At 46.9% G+C, this 21,338-nt stretch overlaps 1 protein-coding gene and 1 long non-coding RNA gene across 4 annotated transcripts in view; one reads left to right on the top strand and one right to left on the bottom strand.

Moving 5' to 3' along the window:
* LOC135237896 (uncharacterized) overlaps positions 1 to 21,338 on the bottom strand; it is a 64,767-nt gene that overhangs the window by 22,963 nt on the left and 20,466 nt on the right. For 2 of the 3 annotated variants that reach the window (XR_010324960.1, XR_010324958.1), the window contains exon 4: positions 18,030 to 18,866. The exons of the other annotated variant lie outside the window; for it this stretch is intronic. This is a non-coding gene — a long non-coding RNA (uncharacterized LOC135237896). Of the gene's footprint in view, positions 1 to 18,029; positions 18,867 to 21,338 lie in introns of those variants that run through there. 3 annotated transcript variants of the gene reach the window in all.
* Positions 10,769 to 13,773, top strand: sox12 (SRY-box transcription factor 12). The gene is made up of 2 exons (XM_064305907.1): positions 10,769 to 11,286; positions 11,617 to 13,773. Exon 2 carries the CDS (start codon positions 11,731 to 11,733, stop codon positions 12,853 to 12,855), a length of 1,125 nt encoding a protein of 374 aa, XP_064161977.1. The 5' UTR covers positions 10,769 to 11,286; positions 11,617 to 11,730; the 3' UTR covers positions 12,856 to 13,773.

Genomic DNA, 21,338 nt, shown 5'->3' with positions numbered 1-21,338 from the left:
GCCTACGTGTAGGGCAGGGGCGCGGCCCAAGCGGTCTCCGTGACATTGCACCGCAGCACGACGCCCCCTCCCCCCACCCCCCACCCCCCCACCCCCACCCCACCACCTTAAATCTTACCTAACAATGGCTGGGACACCGGGCATTCAGTCAGAGAATAAGCAAACGGCGACGGCCCAATCCAGAGTCCCTTCATGCGGAGGATCAGCGCTAAAGTGCTGCATCGGTGCGGGTCACTGAATCTCAGACACAAGCTGACGCTCACGCGGAGCCCTCTGCCAGCACTGCCTTAAAACAGCCTTCGAGCGCATCGTCAAATGTAACCGTTCGAAAAAAAAACCGGTTCCGTCAAAGTCAGAGAAACCAACATGTCACACGCACTCCTGACGGCCCTGGTAACCTGATGGTTCTCGTTTAGTCCTGAAAAAACGTTGTGCAGGGCTCACGTTTTCAGAAAGTTCCAGATGAACTACCATGTGCAAATACCATTATTTTAACCAAAATAACAGAACGCAATTCTAAGACTGTCCCTACAAATATAATATCAAGCGACTTCACAATAATGTTTAACGGACATCCAGGAAAACTTTCTTACCCTAACATTCTGGGAATGTATCTGAGATCCAAAAATGGTTTCCTGAGTGATGTTTCAGTCCTCCTCATGTTTACATGTTTGCCTAACATTTAAAAATGCAAAAAAGAAAAAAAAAGGATTTTGCCAAGTGCATATTTTAAATAGACAATGTAATTGTAAATGTAATGCCAAGTATTCTTATGTATACTGTATGTTCTACATTATGTTCTTTACAAAAAGACATCAAGCACACTTTTGAAAAACAAAGACAGACTTAACAGGAGACCCTTCAGCAGTAAGCTAAAAACATATAAATATATATATGGGTTATATATATATGGGTTAGGGTAAATGTGTGTAAAAGCGAGAAGAGAAAAAGAATGGCTATCAGTTATTCTTTCCTCCTCTCCCCACTGGCCCGGGTGGTTTATCAATTCAGAGGGGTGGGGGAGTGGGGCGTTGGGCATTTGGGGGTTGGGAGTAGCCTGAGAGGGGTCACAGGTCAGAGTCTAGGAGGCGGGGAGTTCACGTTCATTTCTCCTGCTCCTGTCTGCTGTGTCGGGCGGAGGGCAAAGGTCAGGCACTCCGAGGGGACAGAATCTGGGGGCGCTCAGCTGTCTGCCGCAGTGCATGCTGGGGGGATAATCCCCCCGAAGCCCGTAAAACTGCCGTTGACCTTTCAACACCGGCCTGCCAGCAGGGCCTAAGTCCTGCGCCCCCGAAAATGCAGCCCACAACCTAACAGGACCCCGAATTCACTGCTTTCACACTGGCGTTCATGTAACTGGATTTAAATGAGGGGTTAGGAGGCTGTCAGGGGCTCAGCGCAATTACTGAAATTACTCTGCCTACATACGAGCCTTTTAGTCTATTACATGTGAGATTCCACTATATCACTAATACATACAATATTATGACATATTAGGGTAGGGGACACACGCACATTATATATGTGCGCGCACACGCACACACACATGCACACACACATACACACACACATGCACACGCGCGCACGCATATGCACACACGCATGCACACACACGCACACGCACACACCCACACACACACGCAAACAGCATGTGTGTGCAATTAGCCAGTTTTGCAGTTGGAAGGACAGAAGCTACTAGAACACCGGCACATTATAACAGCTTAGCGCCTGAGTGTTCATTAGGCCACTTCTGGGGTAAAATTAGCAGAAAGTCCTACAGCAGGGTGAACAACAACAACAGCAATTAAAAGCACGGCTGAGTAATTATCAGCGTCTAAAAGAGCCCTCTTCACAAGGGGAGTTAAAAGAGCCAGAGGAGACCCCCCCCCCCACCAACACAGACAGACACACACACACAGCCATATGGTAATGCGCAGTGCCACAGTAGCTGAGGAGCATTCAAGGATACCAGAGTCGTGAGGAATATTGTATAACTAATCTGATAAGGAATAACTGGAGCTTAAGTCAAGTTGAAAATGCTGACTTTTCAAAAGCAAACTTTACAGTATGGCAGAAACTGCTTCAATTCCCAAGCATGTGGTCTCAGAAATAATATTACAGATGATGGGCAAAGGTTTGGTATAATGGTGATAAGGAGGTCTAACACTGATAGGTGTTCAGAGAAATCTTGTGTCTGTGTGTGTCTATGTATGTGTGCACATGTATGCTTTATAGATGTGTGTGTGCGTGTGTGTATTGTATGTGTGTGCATATGTGTATATGAGTATGTGTGCATGGTAGCTGTACGTGTGTGTAGTATACATGTGTGTCTGTGTGCATGTATGCATGTCAGTTTGTGTGTGTGCATGTATGCATATATGTGTGTCTGTGTATGCATGTGGGTGTGTATGTCTGCATGTATGCATATGTGTGTGTCTGTATGCATGTGGGTGTGTGTCTGCATGTATGCATATATATGTGTGTGTGTGTGTGTGTGTGTGTGTGTGTGTGTATGTGAGTACGCAGAAGGAGACCTTATCCATTATGGCATTACAAAAGGAAGAGGAAGGCTGCCCTGACTGCTCCAGTGGCCCGATAACCCTGGAAAGATGACCCACTGTACGTCTGAGCGCGGTGGCGAGCAGAAGCCCAGACAGATACAGCGGGCCGCGACACGAGGAGAGGGCCCCCCCGACCCCCCCCGGACCGGGGCGATAATCAGGGACGTGTCTGCGGCGGGATTTGGGCTGGGCTCATCTAGGTCGCCCCGCGGCCGCGCCGTTCTGGCGTCGACCGCGCGCCAGGCTAACGGCGGCGCGTTTGTCAAAGCGGATACTGCTGACGCACGCTCAGTGACCCGCAGGAACGGCCGAGCCGCCCGTCAGGAGCCCGTACCGGAAGGCCGGGCCGGGGCGTGCCGATACGCCGTAAATTGCCTCTTTTTCGTCGATAGCCTTTGAGTCACTTTTTTCCCCACCCTGTTTGCGGGTGTTAGTTTGTTTTGGTTTAATTAAAAGAGCCGGGGTTGTATTACTCAGCATTGATTTCACTTAAGGTGGAGCGGGAGACCCAGACACCCTTTTTTTCTGTGGCTGATTTATGCATTAATTTGCCTTATTTAGCAATGGAGCCTTTATTAATGCATGGATGGCCGTTTATAAATGGAAGTGAACGTATAAACAACATCTGTTTACCTCATTACAGACATGTTGCCTTGATGATTTATACGTTGTATTATGATGATATATTTGGCAACTGTTCATGTACTGCAATGGTATATTACCATAAGCAAAGAGTAGCACTATTTTCTTACATGAAATAATTTATAATCTTTCAAACACCTTTCAAAATCATTTATCCTTTTAATTACAGAAAATATGGCTTAAGGACATCATATATATTGGGACATAGAACGTATATAGTACAAGACAAAAATACAACAGACAACAGTATTTCCACACAAACCCCACTAACAAAAAACATTTTTTTTAATCAAAAGTACAGTCATTTCAAAGGAATAACTTGAAGTTATTCACATTGATCCCTTCCTATGTTTCATGTGTTGGTATAGGCGTAGTAATCGGTAGACAAATAATGGCACTTTCCAGTGCAAATTTGACCTCCTCTGTTCCAGTATTTTCCTTTAGAATGATGCGGTTGAGTTCCATACAGGGCTGTGTGGCCTCAGCCGTCTCTGGTCTTTACATTGGATTGCACACAGTAAACATGGTCATATCAGAAGCTCCCAAGCTGGCAGCACTTTTGCAGCTGGCTCCTTTAAAGGTTGATAAGCAGGTGAGTCCACTACAGACAGACAGCAGGAACTCATCCAGGAACTCATTCAGCAGACAGTGTGCTCCGTTTCATTTTGAACTATCTTTTTGTTGCACAGAAAGTTCACTCTGAAAGGTTTGCCACTGCAGTGCCTTCCCTTGCATAATTAGCCACAGTGTAGAGGCCGTTGCTGGTTAATTCTGTCCAATCGATTCTGTCCTGTTTCCATTTTTAAAATGCTCACATTAAGCTTGGTCTTGAATGCACCTCAGGTTCTTCCAGACAGGGAGGGTGAGTGCGTGCAGGATGTGAGGTCATGACATGGGAGGAACTGCGGGACGATGGGCGGAGGGAGGAGCTGTTACAAGCCCGCCACTGTCTGGAGGTGAAATGTAAGGACGCGTGATGCACTGTCTGTTCCACACCAGAGCCTGAAAATGAACTCAGGATGGGGTAGGAGAGGAGAATCTGTGACGGCACTCTGTGGGAGCCTGATGCAGTGCAGGGAGGATGGCGTGGTTACCTGAAGAAACCCGTTCACCTTCAAATCCTCCCCCCCCTCCCTCTCCGTCTCCTGTTGGACTGAGTCCAACTGTATTGAACTGCAGCCCAGAGCTGGAAAATGTCATATAGCCCAGCGTGGATCCGACAAAAAATGTACAGGTTTAATCTATAACACTATCATTTTTTTTTGGAACACTAAGAATGCTTTTCTCCACGTCTCAGTTCCACACCTGCAGTACCATTTTGATTTGCATTTATATGTAAATATGTTTGAAAATGTGTTGTAAATGCTTTGGGAAGGCATTACCATTTTAAAAACTAGGTATTTACACTCCTATGTGTTTTGTTAAATTCTACTCAGTGTGGCATGTGAACTGAAAGCTACTCACGTTATTTTAATACATGCCCCAAATTCAACTGCAGCAGATGCTTAAAGCACATGCAAACATGTGAAATTACTGTGCATTGGAACATAAAAATAAACAGGAGTAAACTTTAAATTCTTCTAAAGTAGAACAATTGTTTTTCCAAACTATACTTATCAACAGGAAGATGCACACCCAACTATTAATAATGAGAAAATCAACAAACAGCAAACACTCAAAATGAAGAAGACTATTTTCCTTGATTGGGACGTGGAGGCAGTGATTGAGGATACGTACACATTACTTACTAGGTTACAGGTGGAAGAAATTAGTGCATGACATGACAAATGAACGCATGTGGATACCAAATAGTTTAACAGTTAAGAAATTCATCAACAACAATTATCCATTACGATCAATTTGAGCAGTTTCAGAACATGACCAACATGACCAAGCCTACAGGTGCATAAAGATGCTTTAATTATTTGTTGAGGATTCAAAGCGGTATTTCGGTATTTACTAGTTACTGGTGTGTTTGGCTATCGTGACAGCTCCTGTTGTTGGTCCACGGTATACAAACTGAGAGAGCCATGTTGGGCAATACGAGAGCAGAAGAACATAGGTCTCAGATCCTGGTAATGGGACCTCAGATCCCACGAAGATGACATTGGAAATGAATTCAAATATGATTGTACTTTTTGTGGCATTAATAGCTAAAGTAAATAAGGTTATTTTTCAAAGTGATCTCAGATGAATGGCTCTATAAGAGAAACAGCCCTTACTGCCACGCTACCTAAACTGAAGGGAGTTTCTGAAATTTTCAGATTTTGGGCAAAATGAGCTGGTTAATTAGATGTATTTTAGCATTGATGCTAGTACCACTCTTGCAATTATTCGCAAACCACTTGGCTTAAAATGTCCCGTTGCTTTTGCAAAACTCCTGTAAAGACTGACAATAGTGATAAAGGGTAGGGGCAAATTACACAAACAAACTAATTACCGCCTAAATCCCAGTGAGAAAAAAAATGATAAAAGCAACTAAGCTTTTTCTAAGTGTTACTTATACTTTCGCTACTTTCCCCTTAATCAGCATTTGTAGGCTTGTTACTACTGCCAAATCCATCCTGTGCTGAGTGCTCATTCCCAACAATTTAGCTAGCCAGCACTTCTGTCAGGTAGGCTAGGCTTTTGATGCAGGCAGTGAATGCTATTGTTGTCTTTTAGTTTAAAAATGTTTAAAAATGAGTCTAGTGGAATGCCTGAATGGAAGTTTGTGTGCTTGCTGGAAACATTTAATTGTCCACCAGTATCCATCAAATTCTGCCTATATATTGATTTAAGTAGACACTCAAGTCTTTTGAAAAATACGTACATAGCCAAAGTCATGGTTTAATTGTTTTAGTTCTAATAGTAGACCTTCACCATTTTCTTTGATTTGATGCGTAGGCTCTTTGCTAAACATGGAACTAATTCAGTTCAGGGAACATAAAACATTGTGTTATTGTGTTAATGAAATGTTAACAAATATAGCAACAATGGACTTTGGAATATTGCCTGCATCAATTTTAACATTATAATATTTTTGGATTTGGGTCAGGTACAGTTGTTTTATCTGCATGATAACACGTGGGATTGGTCGGCTCCCAAAAAGCCTGACCCGCGCATCACTAATATCTATTAAACTGCTCGTCAATTTTACCATGGTGTACAGAACAATATGTACAGCACACACACACACACACACACACTCGACCCACACACACAGTACAACAAGTATTAAACACATATACAAACTTGTCTCCAGCCACGGTTACATGTGTGTACTTGCTGCTATCTGTGGCTTGCTGTTTGGAGAGCAGGAATACCACAGCGCCAGCTTTAAAGGACACCATCACTTCTTCACGGAGGCCCCAGTGTTTCTCACCACTCAGCCTGAAGATCATTAGTAATGATCGTCCATGTTCTGGAGGGCCTAATGGAGGAGCTAATGTCATGCCGGGACATCCGGCTCTATTCTCCATGCCTCCTCACATTTGACATTCAAATGCTAACGGTGAGTCGGCACAATTTTTTATTCATGCGCCTCCGAGATTGCCGCTTAATTGAAATTCTTCATTCGAAAACTTTAATCAAATTAATGGGAACAGCTGTCGGCAAGGAATATTTTACCTGCCCCAGTCTGCGCCAGATCAGAAACCCCCTCACACTAGACGGCTGCTGCACCTTCAGTCTTTCCTTATTTACCGATTCATTTATGCGTGCTTTATCTTTCAGCTTACACACATTATACTGCACAGTAAAATGTCTGTGGGGTGTGTGTGTGTATGGTGCCAGAAAGGCATAGGGAAGGGATCCTCAACTCTGGCCCTCGAATCCAAATCCAGCCCTGGTTTTCTTTCCTCCCCGGTAATTATTGCTACTGATTGGCCAGACTGTCTTCACACCTGACTCCCAGGCAAAGGGAGGGTGGAAAACCAGCAGGTCACGGCCCTCGAAGGACCGTGAGTTGCTGATCCCTGGCATAAGGGTTGGACAAAATAATGGAAACACCAAACAATATATGAATATCAAGTCACTAAAAAGGACGAGGGCCACCCTTCATCTTAAGAACAACTTCGGTCCCTCTTGGAATGCTGTCACACAGGTCCTGAAGTCCGTGTAGTGGGATACTGGACCACTTTTCAAGAAGGATAGCCTCCCATTCTTTGAGGGATGAAGGAGGTGTAAATCAACTTTGTGTGCACTATGGTCAATAATATCCCATGAAGGTTCAATAATGTTAAGATCTGGTAAGAGTGGAGGCCATAGAAGGCTTTTTACATAGGTGTTCATGAAACCACTTTTGAATTTGTTTTGTGTATTGGGGAACATCATCAAGTTGGGTATCTTTGGACATTAGCCTTTCAAGAAGTTTCACTGTTCCCCTAATAATGTTAAAGAGCATCTTTTCGGTTGGCATAACCAGTTAATTCGTATGTGGGAAAATGATGCAGCAATGGGATCTTGAAATCAAAAAATAAAAATAAAAACTACTTAGAATTGCATTTTAATAATGCAATTGGCCATGTGCACCTCAAATCTGAATAATATACAAAATTTGAACATGTAATTTAGGGAAGAGGAAACACAGCTAGACCTCCAGTGAATGGCAAAGTAAGCAACATTAGTAGCAAGATTAATCCCAATATCGACATGGAATCCTCTTTTCAATGCACAGAATGGGCTGCAGCCGTTCAATTTCAAGTCTGCTATGCATCTAAGGGGCACAACAAGGGATTGAGTTCTGGACTGAGAAGAAACTGTGGTGAATTGGAAATATGTCATGGTGAGAGACTAATTTACCATGACACAGCTTTTTTCTACTTCACATTGTTCGCTAAGTTAATATACATCAGGCAGTAGCTAAAACAAAGAGCTATCACAAATATTAACGTTACTATCCGACTATTCTAAAGAAACTTCAAGTAGGCTATCGGTAAAGTTTGTTGTACTATTTATGAGATGAGGTGTTGTGGTTTTTATGTAGACTGCCTATTGTTGGTTAATGCTACCACATCTGTGGTTACATGCTGAAATTGTGGTAAAATTGGAACCAAAGTACTGGTGGATGTCAAATGATTATTTCCAGTACATTTAAAGCTATCAGTTAGCATCAACATTGAATTCCACATTTGTTCAATATATATTATTAAATGTAACCAAGAGCAACATGTCTACCATCGCACTTGGTTGCTATGTAAATGTGCGCAGTTAACTAGCTAACATAGTAACAGACATAACCATCTAAATCAAAACTGCTAAGTACAAAGCTAACTAGTTAGTTAGCTCTACCTACCTAGATAATTCTGAGGCTAATATCCTAACTGACATTCTAGCAATTAGCTAATTATATGTATCCTGTGTATGTAAATGTTTACGGAATTATTACCATTTACCATATTTATTCAGTATTAAGCTTATTTAATATGTCTTGATCACTTCACTAGGTTTGTACCGTAAGTGTATCCACCTAGCTAGCTGACATTGGCTATCTAGTGTAATTTACAGCTGCTAAGTTACTAGCTAGCTAGTTAGGTAGCCTTGTTAGCCACCTTTATGGATCACAGCCTGCACAAACATAATAGACCACCGTCCTAAATAGCAGTGAAAGTGAAACTAAAACTGAAAGTAACTGGCTAAATGACTCACGACTGGCTGACTAACAACTGACCAGACTAACTACAGACCTACTACTTCACTGTGGCAGGGTCAGACAAGGAGTATTTACCTTCTGTGAAATTTTTAGTGGGTGTGGCTTTGAATGCCTACTTCTTTGTATTTCCACCCTTTTTTAAACGTTTTCTTTTTAAAACCATCCTCTCCATGAGCCCAACATTTTTAATCTATTAAGAAATTTAACCTGCATGTTACTCTTTAAATCATTTTTAAGTTTTGGTGACTCCATGCACCAGCAGATCAGGCACCGACTTTTTAGTCTCTGGAACTGTGTTGCCTGGTGTTGCTTTGGAAACTCACATATCAAGCTGGTTGTCAGGCCTCTTTTATAGTTGACGCATACTGCTAATTACCATTTAACTTAGCATGACTCATCTGTGCAAGTGCCCTTGTAATTGTGATTTATTTACTTCAAGGTTAAAGTTCCTTATATTGTGGTGTTTCTGTTATTTTGTCCAACCGCTGTTTATGTCCATAAAAAAGAAGAGTCAACTGCACATACTGGAGACACACACACACACACACAGACACACACACAGAATCATAAAGTGGAGATTAGTATTCGCCGTGCCTTCTAACGGGATAATTGCCCCCAAACCACGGCAGGAAAATGCACGCCACACCACACCACTACACCCTTCGCTGTTGGAAGCAAGCTCTCAGGCCTATGGGCTTTTTTTGCACCACATGCGCACACATCCATTTGTCGAGAACATGGTGAAGAGTGATTTATCTGACCATATCACGATTCTCCACTGCTCAGTAGTCCAGTGTCTCTGCTCTTTACATCACTGTACTTGCAAACAAACAGTGGGGCAGGTTAAATGAGTGTTTTACATACTGCAACTGTGCAATCCTGCTCCGTCTCAACTGACAATTCTGTATGAAACCACCTCCTCCCCAGCCATAAATAGACATTTGCAGTCACCTGATTCAAAGTTGTTTACCTGTTTAGCCTTGCACTTCAAAGTAATGCACGGAAATTATGATGAAAGAGGAAGAGGAAGCTTCCTTCTGTTGATTATTCCACGCTGACATCACCCGACACGGTTCCCCAGGAAACACCAGCAAGTTCAGCCGTCTTCACATCACTGAAGCTTCTGCCAAATGTGCCTCAAGCACCCCTCTTGCAAAGTCACTGAAGTCACCGAGGTCTTCTAACCATGCCGGCCTATGATTATAGGCAACCAGGCCTGCTCAGAATGTTTGTATACAACGCTGAGCATGCTGGGATTGCTGAATTAATTCTGGAACCGCACTGGTGTGGAAACAACCGCTCTCAATATGAGTATGTCCCTCATTTACCAAAGTGTTTTTGACCTTTTTGTTCACTACCTGTATATACAGATCTGATGGGAGACTGTACTTTGAATATGGAGAAGTATCAGAAAACAGCCACGGTTAACTAAGGCTTTTTAAGGACAATTTCAAGGACTGCTTTTGAAATGCATAATCAGCACTTTAATGACTAATGGAAGGCCACTGTACATGAGAAATGTACAAAATGTCTCGGATGTGTAGGAAAATGATGCTAATCTCTTGGTATGTGATAAATATTATATGTATGTACAGAACATGGTGCATAGACAGCATGTAAAAATACTACATATAAAGAGGGAATATATATATAGTATAATGAAATATACTGTATGTCTATTATCAATTCATTTACATTGGCATTGCAATCATAAATAATGTCTTTGACACATAATAGCTGCAGAAATACAAACACAAACTAGTCTGCATTTGTCTGCAAGTCTAGCAGGTGCTGCTGCGTTTGAGACTAGTTTTTACCAGCAGTCTGTCCCTCTGTCTCTCTCTACCCCACCCTCCCTCCCTTCCTCTCTCTCTCTCTCTCTGCCTCTCCCCCCTTCTGAGTGCACTGTTCCGTTGCTGCGTTTCTGTGGCAGAAACTTCCCCCCCACGCACAGCCGAAACGGCGGGGGGAGGGGGGAGGAGCCTGTGTCTGGCAGAGAAGGTTGAGCTGTATACGGAGAAGGTTTATAGAGCAGCAGACAGAGGGGCCGGCCCAACAAAGAGGGAATCGGCTGGAGGGACGGCAGACAGAGAGAGAGAGAGTGATAGGGAGAGCGAGAGAGAGAGAGAGAAGAGAGAGCGAGAGCAGGGGAGAGAGAGAGAGCGAGAGCAGGGGAGAGAGAGAGAGCGAGAGAGAGAGAGGGGGGGGAGAGTGCCTGCACGCACGCAGACAGCTCAGTACAGCGGGTCAGATCCTCAGACAGACGCCGGGGCCGCAGACGTCGTCTCCCTCTCGCCAGCTCCGCGCCGCCGTTTCCCCGGCAGCAGCCCCCGCCGGTCGCCCTGCAGCGCAGGAGCCCCATGCCGCACAGCCGGAGACGCAGCCGGCTCCCAGCGCTGCGCACGCCGCCGCCGTCGGGTCAAGGACAGCCCCAGCCCCGCTGAACCGCCGGTAAGCTCCCCCCCCCCCACCCCCCCGGCCGCCGGCCGTCCGCACCGCCGCTCGCTCCCAGTGTCCGAGTCGCCGGCTAAAAGCCGCGGCAGCGGGGTACCGCCGCGCTTCGGACCGCGTCTGTCGCGCTTTCGGATTTCGTGTCTGCAGACGTTCTTTTTTTAGAATCGCGCTGCAGTCTTATTAGGACAAGGCAGCAGCTGTTTGCGCGAGCAAATTGCTGCTTTAGGCTGAAATGCAATGTAATTATATGGTAAATCTCATGCTAAAATGTAATTATGCTCAAGGTTGTTTTCTGTTTTGTTTTTTTTTCTTTCTTTCTTATGTTAGAACTTTGATGAGAAGAGCTAGAGGAAAAAGAGATAGACAAAAAGAAGAGAGAGACTGTCTGGATATGGATGACTCCAGGAGAGGTTTGAACTGAACAGAGTTCATTCTTACGTCATGGTTCAGCACAGAGGCCACAAACACTCAACGGTCATGGACAACGATTCAACCCAAGAGGCTTTCGAGGGGCTGGGAGCCGAGGAAGGGGACGAGGTTTTCGGGCACGTACCCCCAAACAAGGACCCCAACTGGTGCAGGACCCCCACCGGACACATCAAAAGACCGATGAACGCGTTCATGGTCTGGTCCCAGATCGAGAGACGGAAGATCATGGAGCAGTGGCCGGACATGCACAACGCCGAGATCTCCAAGCGGCTGGGGAAGCGCTGGAAGATGCTTCCGGACTACGAGAAGATCCCCTTCATCAAGGAGGCGGAGAGGCTTCGTCTGAAGCACATGGCCGACTACCCCGACTACAAGTACCGGCCGCGGAAGAAGAGCAAGTCCTCGGCGCCCGCCAAGGCGGGAGAGAAGGCCGCGGCGAGGCCCGGCAAGGCCGGCTCGGGCCGCTCGACCGCCTCCTCCTCCTCCTCCTCCTCCTCCACCAGCAGGGCCCTCAAAGCCAGACCCTCCGCTTCCAAACACAAAGTGAGCCTTATCGCCAACAAGTACAAGACCTACGACCGGGACGTGGGCGAGGACGACGACGCAGTGGATGTAAAAGTGGCCCGGGCCGCGCCGGACGAGAGGAAGGTCCCCGGGGCCCGAGGCCAACAAGGCCCGCCGTCCCCCAGGGGCCCGCCGCCGGCGCCGCCCGTGGCCCAGCTCCGGCTCAAAGTGCCCGTCCCCCAGCCGGCCTGCGTCTCGGCCCGCCCGCCGGACGCCGCCGGCGCCCCCGGGGGCGTGTGCCCGGCCCCCGCCGAGCCCCGGGGACCCGACGCCGCGGCGCCCCTCTCCGGCAGGCCGTCCACGCCCACCTCCACCAGCTCCTCCTCCGTGGTGTCGACCGCCTCCTCCTCCTCGGACGAGGAGCTGGACGAGGAGATCTTGCACATCATATCCAACGCCAGCTTCGACAGCGTGCCCATGGACTGCTCCGGTCTGGACAAGGACTTCGAAGCGTTTCACACAAACTCAGGATCCCACTTCGATTTCCCCGACTACTGCACACCGGAAGTCAACGAGATGATATCGGGGGACCTGCTCGTGCCCAGCATCTCTGACCTGGTGTTCACCTACTGAACGTCTCTGACCCGGTGTTCACCTGCTGAACGCCACTGACCCGGTGTTCACCTTCTGAGGTCAGCCCCAACCTTACCGTCATCTCGTCAACAGACCTACCTATAAACGCCACCCTCGTAACCGCAAGTTTATTTGTTGAAATCTTTTTTTTTTTTTCTGCCATGAATCCCGTAAGTGCTATTGCTTTCACTTTACCGAACGACAGACAGACGTACGGCTTAGTTTCAGAAGTCCTGCAGCTGGCAGAATGAGAACAATGCAGTCGGAGACGGAGAGTTTTATGCAGCATCCTGTTTCAGTAAGTACCGAAATTAGCGCGGAAAGGATTCTGTGGCGTATAGTTAGCCGCACTGCGTTCCGCGTTTATGTTAAAAAAGAATTCATGTGCATTTCCATATCATCTGCGGAACGGGGGATGGCGCGCTCGTCTAATTGCAGATCGCAGAGACGCGCTGTCATTATCGCCGTAGCCGTCTTAATAATTACGATCATTAAATTACGGCGGATGCGGCGACGCGATCTCGAACAGCTGCAGCCGGAGAAAGAGGCTCCGGATCGTAGGAGAAAAGGCACAAAAACAAGGAGTCATTTAGAGGGTACGGGGGGGAGAGGAAGCCGCGTTTCGAGGGACGCGGCGCGCGCTCGCAGCCGATCCCCGTCCCGCAGTACCGCGCAGACGACCCGGCAGCGCTGCCCCCTAGACCGGCGGGACACATCCTGCCGGCTGCAATTTACATCCCACGCCCTCCGCAGCCGGGTAATGTCATTTACATCACATCCTCTCCGTGATGGCACTTTCATCGTCCCCCGCCAATGCTGAGGACATTTGAGACGTGCGCGCCGTTACACGCGTCCCGGCGCAGACCTCGCGCGCGCCTGATTTCGGTCAGCTGAGGCTCCGGTGAGTGTGGACTGGGAGGGGGGATGGGGAGGAAAGGGGGGCGGTTGGGGTTTTGGAGTGGGGGTGGGGATTGGGGATGGGGGTGGGGTTTTACGGGAGCGGGTGGGGGGGGTTTAGGGTTTTCTTTCGGGGGAGCTGTGCATCTGTGCGTGCGGGCCTCCAGCCTTTGTGGGGGGGGGGGGGGGGCGGGACTGCGGCGCTTATGGGGCGTCTGTTTCGGGGGGCGACTGGCCGACCGGTTCAGTAAAATGCATGTCATGTCTGCAGTCTGGCTCCAGCTGCCTGATCAGGGCCATCTATGAATGGAGGGAAATCTGTGTCTGCCAGCTGTCCCCATTGACTCTCTCAGGGATCATTCGTCTAGGTCCTAGTGCCTCCCATAGGTAATTCGTCACCGCTCGCTCGCTCTCCCTCTCTCTCTCTCTCTCTCTCTCTCGGAACACGGCTACGGCGAAAGAACGGGGAGACAAAGCCGGACGAGTCCTGGCCGTCCGTGAGACCGAGCGAGTCCTCTTCGCGCTCTTCATTAAGCCCCTAGTCTTCTTCAGCGCTGGGAAGCACCGGCGTTACTTCTTTTTTTTTTCTCTCTCCCCAGAAGCTGTCAGCAAGCGAGAAAAAAAAACTGCACTGAGTAACTCGTATGAACTGCGAACGCCACTCAGCTCCGGTTACAGTGCCACCCCGCACTGCGTTTTCGTGCGGGGGGGGGGGGGGGTGAGAACGGACGCGGGGAGGGGGGGGGGGAGGAAATTGCCGTGCGTTACGTTTTCAGATCAATGATTCCGATTGCATTAACGACTGTTACCGGCCACCGGAACACCAGATTCACTCAGCAGGAACAGGCCGACAAGCCTAAAAGCAAACCCACAAACTGACTGTTTATCTAACGACCAAAACCGTCTTATTCAACTTTCTGTGCCAGGGTTTCTTGGCAAATTTCTGACGATAATGTTGTCTGTGGAGCATGGACTATTTATTCGTATTTTTTAACCTTGTCCACAACCTATTCTTGACATTGTCGCCATGCCACACCAGCTCTTTCAGGTAACTTCCGTTTGAGGATCAGGAAAAGGGCAAATATGGGCGGGAGAGGTCATATTTACACCCAGATCTGAGAACACAAATCCGAGGCCTTCATCCACTTCTAAAACAATACAGAAACTCAACTCACGTGTTTGTTGGAATGGCTTTATGCCTACTATGTAACAAAAAAAAAAGAAGAAGAAGAAAAAAGCAATATGCCTTTTTACGTAGGGACTGTGCTTTAAATGGTCGAATGAACAGTATTTTGAAGAAATGACAAATTAATATTTTAACTGTCAGCTTTAGGTCCACTCCTGAAACGTCCGCGGGAACTTCAGGCAACCTCTACTTCCTGTTTTATGCCACGAGCTGCGAGACAGAGGGCGTGTCCCGATTAGCATGTACCTTCAAACAGACTCCGTCAGGTTTTACCGACCTCCTCTTACACGTCTTCGTTAAGAAATGTCCGTTGGCCATACCAACAACTGTGACATATCTTTTTTTCCAAAAAAGAAAAAGAACCATAAAAATGGATTTTGTGGTGAAATGCCAATTTCACTGTCCACGATGCTGTCAGGGATGGAAAGTAATGTCGCAAAAACAGAATTGTGTGGCGCAGTAACTCAAGGTGTGCCACCACAAATTCACGCACAGGATGCAACCGGTTTTTTTGTGCTGTTTTATTGACGTTTAGCCGTCAATTCGACCAATACTCAGCGGTACTCAGAACCAAACACCAGCAGTCTACATCTCAAACTGGACTCAGGACGAAACCAATCAGCTCACTGTGCAACTGCTTTCATTAGATTTAGTTGTTTGTAAAGATGTGTTGTGTATGGCTATATATTAGATGTATATTTAAAAAAACCCATGTAGCAACAGAAGACGTAATGCTAGGTTACACTTTTTAAAAGATGAAATATTTGAAACAACAGTATTTTACAGTCCTTTTTGGGTGCATTTTCAATTGTAAATAAAATAATTTATTTAATTATATAAAATGTCGAAAAAAAATAGGTTTATGACATCTTGGCAGGTGTACAAACATTACCAGCATTTTAAAGTATTTATTTTATAAGTGTCTTTTTTTAGTTTTGCTTTGGAAGTATTTTTGGGTAGTCTTTATTTGTTTGATATTATTACAGGGAGCAGCCAGTGAACAGAGCAGACACTCACAGATGGGTTTGGGCAAATTACTGTCAGTGTGATAAATGCAAAAAGCTTCGTATAAATTAAATTGTGTTACAAAAAAAAAAAAAAAAAAAAGCCACCCATCTGGCTCGTACCTCCTACTCCAAACTCCGTGCTGATGAATAGGGGAGGAGTCACAGGATTGGAACCACAGGGACAAAGCAGATTCCACCAATTTCACACGGCCCCCGTCTCAAGTGGTGCGTGAGAGCAGCTCAGCCGTGCCCACCACGTCTGTCTGCGGCCACGGCCCTCGCTCTGGGCCACTGAGAGGGGCCCCGTCTGTAGTCCCCGGCCTCCGAATTGGGCCAAATGGAGGCGCAGCCTGCAGACTGGACCAAAACGGAGCCCGCCCATAGTCACGGCCTTCGCGTTGGGCCGAATGGGCCCCCCCCCTCCAAAACCTCAGGGCGCTACCACTACCTGGACTATGTCACCAACCGAACACCGCGGCGCGTACAAAGAAGTAGCCAAAATCCGACCATGATGCCTCACATATATACACTGTTTACAGGTTATCACAGTGGACTGAGTCCATCACAGAGAATGTTTTTCTTTCTTTTTTTGGGTTGTCTTCACAATGAGAACTGTCTAATTTTCTATGCTTTTGATGCTCATTTCTATATACATGTACTATGCCACAAGCAAGTGTTCTGCTCTAGGACTGCACTTTAAGGAAAACCAACCAACCAACCAACCAACCCCAGAGCTAAATGGAGACCCAACTGCTTTCACCTACTTTTTTTTGCAAAAGACTTTGTCTTTTGGTTTGTCTTGCAACAGAGAGAAGCCTACGAACAGTCAAAATCCAACTGCTCTGAATTTATTATATTTGTTTTTTCAATACAGATCAAAAATGAAAACATTGTACAACCTCCACGAGTTGTTTATACTTGTACACTTCTTTGTGTGTCAGGAATGTTCCGGACAACTGGACGCTGTAGGCATGTGCCGATGAATGTCCAGTCAGCTCATTACACCATACAGGAGAACCACGCGGTTTCCCCACTGTACTTTCCTGCTACTGCAATACAAGGCTATTCACATTTCAGTTTACAGCAAATGCGCCTGAGCGACTAGTATTCTCAAAAAATGTGTACCGAATCAAACCTTTTGATTCTGAAGTCATAATTATAACTTGGTGTATGGTCATAGATGGACGTTAAACGATAAATTACTTTGATCAAACTGATAGTTCAGCGTAGATATGCATGTTTGTTAAATATACGATTCTCTGACAAGGGGAGTACCTTTAAACCCTTTGCTTGTCATCTGATTACTGCATATTATCTTATTTGGAGTACGACTATTACTTCAGGCGTGTGTAGTCTTTTACGGTCTCACACAGAAGGGCAGAAACGAAAATATTAAGATCTGTCAGCAGCAAAACAGTTTCACACAGCTGTTAAAGGAATTATTATTATTATTGTTATTATTATTATTATTGGCAATGTTATCATCTGAATGCCTCTTCTGTGTAGACTTTAAAGCTTCTGCACAATGCTCTGCAGTTTCTGTATATTGTACATGATGTATTTTTATATCAGTCTTTACTGTACACTTAGACAAGCTTATCTCATTCTTTGTGCGAAAACAGTTGAAATGTGACCATCTTATTTTGATTCATGCTGTACAGACTACGGTTATCATTATTTTACTATTATTAATGCTGTATGTTTTTGTAGCACAGTACGCTCTGCTGTTTGGACCACAGCAGGGCATGTAGATAGACATGAAAGCACTTTGTTGTAAATACTGTACGTAGATCCGAGAGACGCCATGTTCTCCTTTTGGGTATAGATATCGGTGTAGTGACACTTCATCACGGAATAAAAACTGTTGCAGTCGACGTCTTATCTCGGTTTTTTCTTTCACGGCTCGAAAGCGGCAGAACGTACACAGAAGCGCTCCTGCTGAAACGTTTGCGAGGAGTTTCGCAGAGGATGCAGGTGCTCTTGTGGTCAGACTGGATATGAAAGTGTGCTGAGAACGTGCCATTTAAAGAACACACCCCCACCCTCACCACCACACCCCCCCCCGCCCAAAACACACATGGGAACATAGCTGAAGCAAACTTTACTGCATGGAAAAAAACTATAAAATGAGCATTGCTTAGCGTCTTTAACCCTACTGCTCTTTCACACACACAGCAGCTTTCTTCAGCTCTTATTTAAATGGAAAATACTGAAATATACTGCAAATATGTGCTTTTTTATAAATATATTTCACGGCAGTGTATCTTCAAAAAATGTGCTGCAATATCTGAAGGAGGCAATCATTTGTACATTTGTCCATATATTCTGAGGGGTTGCAATATATTTAAAACACATTTCGTTTCAATATAATTTAGTATGTTCCATTTTCGTGAGGGCAGGCTTTTAGGTTGCCAGGGGCGACGCAAACTTGGTGGCACTGACGCAGAATGAAGCGAAGGACGCGCTGCGTCCTCTCTGCTGCGATTGGTCGGCCTCGCCAGAGGCTTGCGCTTAACATCCGCCGGCTGCGAGAGGCCTCCTTTTCGCACGGGGATCTAGGGGGTCGGCGCGGTGACACCCCGTCAGCCCTCAGACATATCAAGCCTTCAACTCGACTCCTCTTATTCTCGAGAGGAGGCCCGCAGCATCCGCTGGCCCCCGGAGGCACGTCGTTCTCCGTGAATGTGCAAAAAAAAGAAACTAATTACACCAGAGATTATTAACATGAGTCGTTAAACTCGGCAGTCCAGGCTGCCCGAAGAGCCCGCAGAGCCGCTAACGCATAGCCTCGGAAGGAGCGGATCGGTTTTCCGAGGTGCAAATCAGGGGCGTGAAAGCCACCCCTCGACTTCCCGTCCTGGGATTCCCTAACAGCTGCACTTCCCTGCTTCGGCTGTTTACACGGACATGGACGGACTGACCTGGAAAATAAAAGACACACACACACACACAGCCGCTGGCGCTAAAATCCAAAGAAACTGGAAAACGGCTAGCGCTCCGGGGTGTGTCCACAAAACTCCCACTGTATCTAGCTGCTAAAGTTGTTACTGTGCATATTTCCCCCCTTGAAAAACACAAACAATTCACCAAAGACCATTAGGCAGAATGGAAATAACACGCGTCCATCCATTTCATCCTATTAAACCGAGCGTACATAAATCTTTAAATGGCGTGAGTGATAATGTCCTGTTTGTGTTCAGAGTGCTCTGTGCAGGAGCTTCCGTCAGTGAGCGACGCCTCTCTAACCACTACCCTCAGAGTGCATGGCGTCATCACTGCCGTTTGCTTCTTTTAGAAGAGTTTCCGTGCAGCCTAACTTCAAATGCTTGGCTCGAGCAAACTGCAGTCCGTAGCACACAAGTCATGCTCGTTTGTAGCAGGTAATCGATTATTCTCCACTCTATCAGCTAAGGCCAGGTGTTAGATATTCACTGTAACACCGCAGTGATGTCACTTTCTCTGTCACTTTCGTGACACTGAAGTCACGAACATCGGTACGCCCTGTCACTTTTGACGCCAGAAAAATCTGAGCGTACACTTTTAATGCGTTGCGAAGCGACTGCAGCTACGTCCCTGTCAGGCTTAGCACGACGCTAAACTTTAGCGCGTGACCCCGTGCCGCTTGTGTGCATCCGCGTGGGCTACGCTAGCTGGTCGGGGTGGTGCGCCGGAACGGACGGAGAGCTCGGGGGAATCGTCAGCTGCTGGCAGAGCGGTTTCTCGTGCACTTTCACATCTCCCGTGACCTTTCAGACGCTGTCTCGGCTGGTACCGCCGCAGCCTCTGCGTGGGCGAGAGCGCTGCTTCGAGATTCAGCCGCGCCCACGGGGAGCCTAAACTGGCGTCGGCTACCCCCGAGGCAGTCCCTGATACTTCTTCACACAGCGCGCATGTGCCACCTATTTCAGATTCCACCCAACCGCACATCGCAGGACTTATTATGCTTCACACGCCAGTGACTCAGGAGTCTATCTTATGTAATGGAGGGTAAGGTCTCTCTTGCGGGCTCCTGCCGGTCGCTCAGTACAACCGACACGATTGGCCCTACGGGCTGAAGACCAAGGTCCCACGCCGAGCAAAAATAAATCACGTTCTTTTCGCTTCGCCGTCGCGCAGACGATGTTTCACAGGCTGGCTCGCTTCTCTGAACTCGGCCGCACTCACGCATATCATTTTGGGCACCCGTCGCCCCATAAAAACATCTTCCAAAAATAAATAAATAAATAAAGAACAGCCTTAAAGTAAGACCCACAGAAATTATGGCCGGGTGGACAAAAACAGTGGCCTTTAACAGACGCTCTATACGTCTAAGCAATGCCTCCCGTGTGTATTACTCTCAGCCCTGAGGTGCCGTGCAGCCCATAAAACATGAAAGGGATTGCGCCCGCTTTTCCGACGCAATAGCGGTCGCTACAAGGTCGCGGTATCTACGTGGGATTTACTGAACGGTCACCGTGGGTCAAAATCACTATTAGGGTGTCATTTGTGAGGATTACGTCACTCTGGGACTTTCCTTTTGATGTAAAGTTAAATGTGTTCTCGCACACGTACACCTGGAGAGAATGAGATAAAACAAGGTGGAGATTATTGTAAATTAGGCCAATTAAGGGCCCGGTTGCCCCATACCCATTGCTTAACGCCTTGTAATCTGGATGTGTTAGGCACACCACATTGTTTCTCATCCTTTTTATGGGTGTCTCTTACCGTAAAAATAGCGAATGAGGTGGGTTTCATCATTTGACTGCGTAAACAGAAACAGTCTTTGTAAAACGGTGTCGGTATCTGTGACCGCAACAGAGCCAGAATACAGAAAACATTTCCTTAGTAAATCTGGCCCAAAGTGAACTAAACACAAACACCAACAAACATCAAAAAAACAGTACAACAGAAGATGTACAATTATTTTTCCCCACATTGTGGAAAAGGTGCATAATTTGGTGGTATTTTTAGCAGGGTTTTAAAGTGTTAGCTGCGCGCGTGTTAGCGGAGGAGCAGGCGACGCCCGGCTGTGGCTGCTGCTCGGTTCGCAGAGACACCTGAGGAGAGGCAGGCAGGCAGGCAGGCAGGCAGGCCTGTGATTGGCAGGCCAGGTGGCTCATTAGTGGGAAAGCTTCCTGTTCCTGCCACAGCGGTCCTTTCCTGCGCAGCCAACGCCGTCAGAGGAGAAGTCCCTGTCTCGAACATGGCTGCGTCTCAAATCACAACGGGCCCTCGCTCGGCGCCAAGGAGGGGGGTGGGAGTGTGTGGGAGTGGGTGGGTGGGGGGGGGGGGGGGTTGGGTTGGGTTCCGGGTCTTTCCGTCCGCTGGAGGAGGAGGGAGAATACGGTGTGGGCTGTTTCATTAGACCAGTGGTGTCAAACTCGTGCCATGGAGGGCTGTGTGTATGCAGGTTT

The sequence above is a fragment of the Anguilla rostrata genome, chromosome 13 (genome assembly GCF_018555375.3).
Source record: "Anguilla rostrata isolate EN2019 chromosome 13, ASM1855537v3, whole genome shotgun sequence".
NCBI classification, from domain to species: domain Eukaryota; kingdom Metazoa; phylum Chordata; class Actinopteri; order Anguilliformes; family Anguillidae; genus Anguilla; species Anguilla rostrata.
This window is presented reverse-complemented; position numbering and strand designations above follow the sequence as displayed.

Excerpts from the sequence above, each read along its gene's own strand:
- sox12 (XM_064305907.1), top strand. The coding sequence starts at position 11,731 with ATGGTTCAGCACAGAGGCCACAAACACTCAACGGTCATGGACAACGAT.